Here is an 8,640-nt window from a genome sequence, read left to right on the forward strand (position 1 = left end):
AACTAATTGATGCCAATGTGTGGCAGTACATATGTGTGGAGGTAGTTGGGGTATGATGGCGGAAATTTAATACATGAAGCTGACAGCGGTATCGACATTCGTGGCGTGCTGTTATTTCCAGTTTTGTCATCTCCTTTTGTCTCGTTTTATTTTTATTTTCATGCACATGATCCATTTTCCCTCCGTAGTGTTATGCCCTCTCTTTGCGTGTCATAATGCCATTTGGTGCATGCACGAATTGTGCGGGTTGGCGTTAGAAGTGATGGGATCAACGTTGGTGGGTATGGGGGGGGGAGGTAAGGGAGTAACGAAGGATTTTATGTTTCGTCGCCGTTCACATTAATATTTATCAACAGTTCTACGTGTGGAGCGTGAAGGAAATTTCATTTGGTTCCCTTCAACTTTTTCCAGCTTCCAGTATCTCCGCTTGTTCGTCGTTTGATTGTTTGTTTTTCCTTTTCATTTTCGTCCCTAAGATTGTTTGTGACATTTTAGTTTGTCTGAATACCGCAGTTAGTGAAGTTTTTTGTCGTCGTATCGTCGTATTATTATTATTATTATTATTATTAATTTTTTTTTTTTGGTCACCTGTCTGACTTTTTTAAAAAGGAAAAGAAGCAATGGGGGAAGGAAAGAGGCATAAATCTGTGTACGAGTGTTTTTCTTTTTTCGTGTGCGTGTGTTCCCCTTTTCCGATTTTGTGTTAAACCCTTCGAGCTGTTTGGACGTGCCAGCCAAACGTTCCGCTCGCTTATTCCATCGGTCTTCGTGATCCCATTTTCCTTTTTTTTTTTTTTGGGGGGGGGGGACCAGTACGCGTGTGCGTTTACGCTAAATCACATTGGTTTTCCTTGGGTTTGATCTTCTTTTCCTTCTTCCCTTCTGTCCCATTTTTTTCTTTTTTTCTTTTTTGGTTTATCGTATTGTACTTATGTGTTTGTGTGTGCCTACTACAAACGTATGCGTGCGTCTCTCTCTCTCTCTCTCTGTGGGTTGTGTGTTTCCGTGTTCAACATGTACTTCTTTTTCACCCCATTATTCGTGCATCTGCGTGTCAATTCTGTATTTTACCTTCCCTTCCTTCACTTTCTTACTTCTTTTCTCTCTCCATCTCCCTGCCCATTTTCATGTATTCATGCGCGTGGTATAAAATGTACACATGTGCATATATGCACAAACAATGACAATACGAAAACAAATGATGTAGTGGGACTGGTACCCACATCATCCTCCCCTCGAACTTTTTCAAAAAACCAGAGGTTGAAACGGTTGTGTGGGTTCAGCGCGCGTGAGTGGGAAGGTAAACTGTAAGTAATTTTTCAAATCGAGGAGGCGGAAGTGAAGGAGGTGGGGAGGGAAGTGTGCATGTACACGCTGTACCCCCGCTTTGATGCTCAACCCTCCGATCCAGCGCTTTTGGGGGAGGCTGCGGGAAATGAGTTACTGAAGGAAGTGACGGATCTGACGTCGAAGGGACACCGCATGGACGTTGGTGAATATATTCCCTTTAGGCGTTCACTGCGGTTCAACACACCTCAAAGCCGCCGCCCGGCCCGGCGCAGACGAGGCCTGCAGGACACGGCACCCGAGTACGAATCTGAGGGAAGCAGTGGCTTCTGTAGTGATGTATTGGCTACTTTTGCCAGCCAGTTGCGCTGCCTCTTCCCCTGCTGTGGTCCCAGGAGGGTGGAGGATGAGAAGCTTTGGTTTGGTTTCGCCATGACACGAGGAGTAAGAAATATATACTTGCGTGTGGTGCGGCAGCACCCAATCGTTTCCATGATTGTCTGGTCCGTCCTCTTCTTGTGCGAGACAACGATGGTGGCCATTTATTTGTGGCAAGTGTCAGGTGTTGCAGAGGGCGCCACGTGGAATTCTTTCACTGAGGAGGAATTAGGCTTGTGCTTCTGCATAAGCAGTGCCCTGTCCATTTTACTACTATCCCAACTGATCTTTGCGTACTCCTTTACGCCTTTTACCATCGTTGTGGTGCTCGTTACAACTATCTATCAGATTGTCCTCCTTTTTATGGCCTTGGTTTTCGGCCTTACTTGGGCGAGTCGGATGTACGTTCCGATGTTTCTGCGGTGTTGGCCCATGCGGCAGTATTTTCTCTTTCTGCTGGACTCTGTGGCCATGTTGTCATCCAGTAGTGATAGGCTCGATGTTGTTCGTTTGGCAGCACCATCGCTTTCGTTGTTCTTAACTATGGTATTCACAACTGCGTGCATCTTTCAAATTCAGCAAATTTTTTCCGGCACGATGATTGGCACAATAGATTCGCTGTACTTTGTCATGGCGACCGTATCAACGACTGGGTTCGGTGACGTTCTTCCGCAGGGCAACATTGGCCGTATGTTGACGATTGGAATTATCTTTGTCTTTCTTGCGAAGATGCCTTCGTGGATTGTGGTTGTGGTAGGGATGGTGAAGATGCTGCGTGACTTTCCGAAGTACGGCGGTCCACCGCATCACTTCATCGTGTATGGTCACGTGAGCCAGGAGGACGCTGTGTCCATACTTGACGAGGTCTTCAAACTATACCCAACGAGATCTGTGTGCTTTTGCAATGCAAGTTTTCCGCGGGATGTTCTATCATTGGGTGGACACCCAAATTATAGGATGCGCAGTACATTTATGGTAGTGAAGGTACTCAACAAGGCTTCGCTGCATCGCATGCGGGTGAGTGAGGCGGATGCGGTTATCATTTCCCCAACTAGCGATGGGACGGCGAAGGCGCGGGACGATGACGTGTTTTTGTCCTCCGTTACGTTCCAGCGGCATGCACCTTTTGTTCAGCAGTACCTGCAACTCCGATTCGGTACCCACATCAAACTGCTGGAGGAGCGCGAAACGATGGTGGATCAGAATATGAGGAGCATTATGGCGAGTGCTCTTATTCTTCCCGGTATTGTTCCATTTTTGGTGAACCTTGTTCGTACTGCATCGTCAGGTGGAAGCTCTCCGGCTTCTCTGTGGTCTGAGGAGGGAATGGATAACTGGAAGGACCTGTACGAATACAGTCGGCGCGCTACATTTCGCACATTTACGGTTCCACCTTATTTTGAGCGGCGGCCTCTGCGGGACGCAGTATACCTGTTGAAGACCTTTAATGTATTAGTTGTTGGCGTGGAGGAAGGGAGGAATAGGATGATGATACTCGACCTTGATTATAAACTTGCGTTGAGTGACACTATCCTTGTACTACATGAAAGTGGTAGCGACAGTGTGGACCTGGCGCTAAGAGCGCTTGACCCAACAGAGGGCTCCTGTGGGAGCATGACGGGGTGTGATAGGAGTGAGCAATGGGAGGCGCGGATGGCTTCGCCCGCGGCTGATGCATCCGCACAAAGCGGCTCCCGTGGGGACGTGCCGGACGCTGAGGTGGAGGAGTTGGGCGCTGTTGGAATCGACAGCGCGAGCCTCATTTACCCGTTCAACCCAAGCTTTGAGGTGCCTACTGGTAGTAATGAGGAGGTGCCATGTCTCGGTACAGAGTGTGACAATTCGCCTGGAAAGACTTCACCAGTGGCGATGCAGGGACATAAAGGGAAAGCAAATGTGTCATTGCCGAACAGTGTAGCTCTCCCCAAAGGTACGATCACCAGCGTGTTGGATATGCAGGTCGAAAGACTGCGGAGGAGGCTGTTGGGAGAGGACTTTGTGGTTAAATGTTTCGGTGATGTTTCACTCTCACGCCTTCCTCTAGGCGGTTCGTTGGCGGTGCTGACGCATTTGCTGAACTGGCGCCAGGCGGTTCGCTCAAGGTCTGAGCCTGTGGAATCTTCGGTTGAACGAATAGAGCGGCAGATCAATGACATATTGAGACATGTAAGTAACGAGTACCAGTGCGGGAGGAGCGGGAAAGCCCCTGGGGAAAACTTTCTTTTTATTGACCACGTGTCCTCGTTCAAACAACCATTGCTAGAGTCCATGTATGACCATTACCTTAATGACCATGCTTCACGGTTTGAACTCGTACAAATGATGCGTTGCATCCGGGGCATTCACTCCCGCTCCCGCGTTACACTTCTCAGTTGGCAGAGTCTGAGCGATTCTTTCCTCCGGCAGTGGGACTCTTCATTTGAGTTTCCCCTACGACATATTCGGGGCTCGAGTACAATGGAGTCTCACTTAAACTATGCCATCAAGGAAAGTGGAGGGGCGGCTAACCTGCGTGGTATTCTCATATACTGCTCACAGCTTAGTCACTGGGACTTTAAGGACGTCCCGCTTGTTGCTGTGGAGAACAACATACGCGCTATCCTTGATTGCCATGCCACTTCGGAGAAGCAGCAACAGGGGGTGGGCGGTGGGTCGTCTCGCGGTGCAGAGGTGGAGCAGCAGGTTATGGTGGAGCTAAAATCCTTTAAGTCCTGCATTTCAGTTACACCTCACCACGCGGACACGGAATGGCGACAGCGTGGTGAGGTCCATTTCCAGTACTCCCTGGCGTTCATGATGGGTCGTTGCTTCTCTGCCAACATGCTGCAAACAATTTTTATCCACGCTCACCGGAATCGTTGTATTATGAAATTCCTTAACAACGTGTTGTGCCTGCATCGGCAGGGAAGTGTGTTTGATACAGGGGGGTGGAACAGCGGCGACAAGTCTGACACCACTCTTTTTAAGGTATGTGGGAACCAGCTTTTGCATTTTCAAACGTTCGGCGATTTGTTTGTGTTCCTCCTGAAACACCGTTCGTGGGTGGCCATTGGTGTTTTCCGCCGATTCCCGACGTCTGAGGGGCTTCCGGGCGTTCCCCGCTATTTCATTACGAACCCCCCAATGAAAATGCCGCTAAGGGTTGATGATGTGGTGTACGCCCTTTCTGGAGTCACGGGAGCACATAACAGAATGGGTTGCTAACGTTTACAAGAAGGGAGTGTTAAATTGTGACTAGGTAACCGTGGGGGTTAAGAGACATGGTTTGGTGTGCGTCATATATATATATATATATATATATATATATATATAATGCGTTTGTGAGAATGGTACTCACGCGCTGGTGCTGGGAGATGGCAGTGTGTGTGTGTGTGTGTGTGTGTGTGCTAGCCACGTTGGTTTCTTCATCGATTAACGTAACTTATTGTGTGTACATGCCTTTAGTCGTTCCCTTACCTCGTTTGCACAGGAATTGTGTGCTAACGTTGTTTTCCCTGCTTCTGTTCCCTCCCTTCACAAGTGACGAGATGTGAACGCGCCGCTGTCAGCAATGTTGTTATTGCGGATTTCCCTTCTTTGTTTCTTTTTTCAGTTACCGTTTTCTCCATTATTCCCTTTATCCGCTTCTCTTTCCTTTCTGTTGGCACTGGAGTTAAGCCGTGAAGGGAAAGGAAGCCTGCGTTGTCGTTCTTCTTGCCAGCGTTTTGGCGTTCTTTCACTCTTTTTTTTCCGTGCTTCACTCTCTTTTTTCGTGGCTGAGAGCGCGCAACTGAAAAGTGTTCATAAACGGCGAGATCGTGGTGGTGGTGGATGATGAATGAGTTGTGGCAGTGTTTTTACCGTTCGCGTGCATAAGTGTTGTTCCAAGAGTGGTAATAGCAGTAAGAGTTGATAATGCTCGTAGCATTTTTTTAAAGTATATGGGTAAATAAAGAAAAATACATAAATATAAATTTATGTATGCGTGTGTGTAAACGTGCTTATAGCAATATGTGAAGGTATCTTACGATGCTGGTGTTGGTGCTTGCGTTGCGCGTCTATCTCTTTGGCCACATGCACGCACCAAATGCGAAACTCTTTTTTGTCGCTGTAGATTTTTTTTATTTCGTTGCTTTCCCCGTCTGCTCCGTTGCTTATGGAGGGGAAGAGCTGTGTACTTGCTCCGACTCGTTAACCCTAGCCCTCTCCGTTGTCCTTGTTCGGCAGGAGCAGGTTTTGTAGTTGAGTCTTTACTCATATTCTTTCGTCATATTGTTTTTCTTTTCTTTTTTTTTCCCCTCTCCTCTACCTCTCACTTGGAATTCATTGCCCCCCCTTTTGAAAAAAAATTGCGCCATCTTGTTTATTGTAAAAGAGGGTAATTGTTGCTCTGTCATCCAATTGGTGACGTGCATCTCTAGACGGTTGCAGTAGCAATCGTGTCAAAGGGGACCCGGAGGCCCGGCACAAATTGCAATAGAAAAAAAAAAATAAGTGAACCCACGGAGAAATAACACCAATACCCCACGCCTGTGTGTGGAGCAGGGAGTTAAGCGTCTCATGATAAAAAACGCGTCGCCACTGCATCCTTACAACATTGATGCACCGATGGGAACATCTCTGTGGAGAATAGGGCGCAGCTCGCAGCGTCGACCCTCGCCAGAGTGCCACACCACCGTTCCAGATGTCGTGGCCACTGTTGCCGCTGACTCGATGGATTCACACCATAATTCCACAGAAGAGAAGCCGTCGTGTTGCCCACGTCTGAGAACACCCGTGAGAGGTGATGACTACGATGGTTTGTTTTCACACGCGTGGTGGCGTTGTAGTAACTGCGTACACGACCCGGGATTACTTGCCTACGGCCTCCATCGGACGGCTGCACTGTCATCCTTTCAGGCTGCTCAACAGCAAACCACATGCGCTGCACGGCTGAATGGCTGTTCTCATCATGCCAATCTCGGTGGTAACGACTGCGGAGGGTCATATAATTTTGTTAGGGGTTGTTGCGGGAAATTCGGCTGTGGCCACCTTCCGTGTCGCGCAACCGCTCATGGCAGCGTGGCTGAAGGAGTCAACCCTATGCGGTATTGGCCACAGACAAACGAATACCACTCATATAACTACCCCCATGCCGCGGGGCGTGCGCACGAGGCGTCCCAATTAGCGCCGTCAGGAAAGCCAACGACGCGGGCGTGGTATCAAGTGCCCTGTGACACAAGTGAACTACATCCCCTTAGTCAGCCGTACAATATTTCGGAACGTCCGTCCACTCCACAGTGTGATGCCGCTACGGCTTCTGGGGGAGTGGAAGCACCCGACTGGTTAACCAGTCGCGCTCGGGCCCGGTATGAGCAGAGCAGGTCGCGATCGCCGGTGTGCACGCCATGTCGTTCCTCCCCTGTATTGGGCGGCGATGTGGAGGGAGCCCGAGGTGAAGCATTTGCCATTCATCGATTCAGTTGCCAGTTGGAGTCGTTGCAGCGGCGACTGGACGCATTGGAAGCGGAGTGTGTGGTGAAGTCTGGTGTTATGCATGGAAGGCCACCACCGCATGGAGTGGGAGAAATGGGATCGGTATACACGGCGGATGAGTGTCCGAGCAACCGCAGCACTGCCGTAGCGCCGACTCCCTCAACCCCAGCAACACCGCCGCCTCTGCCACCGGAGCCGAAGATGTCAGCGATGGATTCTGCATCTCATGAAGGGACAACAATGAAGTCACCGCCCTATCGGCAAGTGTGGCCGCACTCGACACCATCGTCACCGACTGCAGGCGCGTCTGACAACGGCGGTGGGATTACACTTGAGCGTCTCATGCGGGCAGTGCGTTCGGCAAGGGAGCGGGCAAGGCAGCAGGACTGCCAAACTGCAGCCTCATCAAATGCATAGACGGTGAGAAGGTGAAAGAAAACTGATGATCGAATTCCAAAAACTTGTTTGGATTCTTTTGCCCAGTGCATCCGAGTGTGTGAGGTGGGTGCAGTGATGACGGTACGGAGGGCTGCTGAATGCTGCTGCGACTGGTGTGTCTTACTTGCACCTTAGGGGTAAGGAAAGAAAATATTATATCTTCATCTTCCTTCTACGCCTCTCTGTATTTTTCTGTTGAGCACTTGTAAACTTCATTTTTTTTGTTTGATCACGAAAGAATGTATCACTGTATGGCATGTGCCATATGCATGTTTGCTTTTACGGCAGTCGGTGGACACCCCTCAGAAATCGAGCCCAAGTACGATTAGGCGTCCTCACCTCTCGTACTTACTTCCTTCGTTTTTTTTTTGTACGGGCTCAACCGCTTCTAATTTATTTTCTTTTACTATTAATACCTCAGCCGTTTATATCTTCTCTTGGACCCTCATCTCATTATCCACTCTAAGCGGTTGACACCTTTTGGGTTTAACTGTTTGCTCTTTGGTGTAAAGGACGGCTAGCGAGCCGCCACTATATTGGTGGTACTAAGCAAGTATCGAACACATATTGGTAGATAGATACACATTCAAACAGTTTGGTGAGTTACACCACATCATAGAAGCTAGACCGCATACATAATATTGTTACAATAATATATATATATATATATATATATATATATACGTGCAAATCCCTAACTAACACTCTGACACGAATTATTTAAGGATCTGAGTGCGGCAAACCATGGAACATCCCCATTTGCAGGTACACTCCCCCGGCCCCATTCGAGTGAGCATCGATGGGCATTATGCCTTAAGTGGTGGAGCTGATGGAGTTGTGGCGCTTCACCCGCTCCGACGGTTCCCAACAGCTCAGCCGCTTTGGGCACGTCAATGCCATACGGGGGCCGTCACATGTGTGCGACTTCACACTGCCCTGCGTCTTGCCATCTCTTGTGGCCGTGACGGCACCGTCGTACTCCATGAAAATGTTATTAGCGACGTCAACGCCACAAGCAACAATAAAAGGCACCCAATGGCTTCCCTGCTGGGACCCAATGTAAAACGGGGAAAACCGGGGGGC

At 49.0% G+C, this 8,640-nt stretch overlaps 5 protein-coding genes across 5 annotated transcripts in view; all 5 read left to right on the plus strand.

Annotated features, from left to right (window-relative positions):
- Positions 1-73: 73 nt before the first annotated feature.
- Positions 74-343, plus strand: TbgDal_I2970 (hypothetical protein, unlikely; the record flags this gene model as incomplete). The annotated part of the gene is made up of 1 exon (XM_011773272.1): positions 74-343. One exon carries the CDS (start codon positions 74-76, stop codon positions 341-343), a length of 270 nt encoding a protein of 89 aa, XP_011771574.1.
- Positions 344-1,365: 1,022 nt separating this feature from the next.
- TbgDal_I2980 (Ion transporter channel, putative) lies at positions 1,366-4,869 on the plus strand (the record flags this gene model as incomplete). The annotated part of the gene is made up of 1 exon (XM_011773273.1): positions 1,366-4,869. One exon carries the CDS (start codon positions 1,366-1,368, stop codon positions 4,867-4,869), a length of 3,504 nt encoding a protein of 1,167 aa, XP_011771575.1.
- An 804-nt stretch (positions 4,870-5,673) lies between these two features.
- On the plus strand, positions 5,674-5,886 carry TbgDal_I2990 (hypothetical protein, unlikely; the record flags this gene model as incomplete). The annotated part of the gene is made up of 1 exon (XM_011773274.1): positions 5,674-5,886. The coding sequence occupies one exon, from the start codon at positions 5,674-5,676 to the stop codon at positions 5,884-5,886; it is 213 nt and encodes a 70-aa protein (XP_011771576.1).
- A 318-nt stretch (positions 5,887-6,204) lies between these two features.
- TbgDal_I3000 (hypothetical protein, conserved) lies at positions 6,205-7,536 on the plus strand (the record flags this gene model as incomplete). Its single annotated transcript, XM_011773275.1, has 1 exon — positions 6,205-7,536. One exon carries the CDS (start codon positions 6,205-6,207, stop codon positions 7,534-7,536), a length of 1,332 nt encoding a protein of 443 aa, XP_011771577.1.
- Positions 7,537-8,301: 765 nt separating this feature from the next.
- The window catches only part of TbgDal_I3010 (hypothetical protein, conserved), a gene marked incomplete at both ends in the record, with an annotated part of 4,704 nt that continues 4,365 nt past the window's right edge, over positions 8,302-8,640 (plus strand). The window contains one exon of the mRNA XM_011773276.1: positions 8,302-8,640. This exon is cut by the window's right edge and continues 4,365 nt beyond it. Within this exon, the coding sequence (XP_011771578.1) occupies positions 8,302-8,640 (339 nt within the window).

The sequence above is a fragment of the Trypanosoma brucei genome, chromosome 1 (assembly GCF_000210295.1).
Source record: "Trypanosoma brucei gambiense DAL972 chromosome 1, complete sequence".
NCBI lineage: Eukaryota > Euglenozoa > Kinetoplastea > Trypanosomatida > Trypanosomatidae > Trypanosoma > Trypanosoma brucei.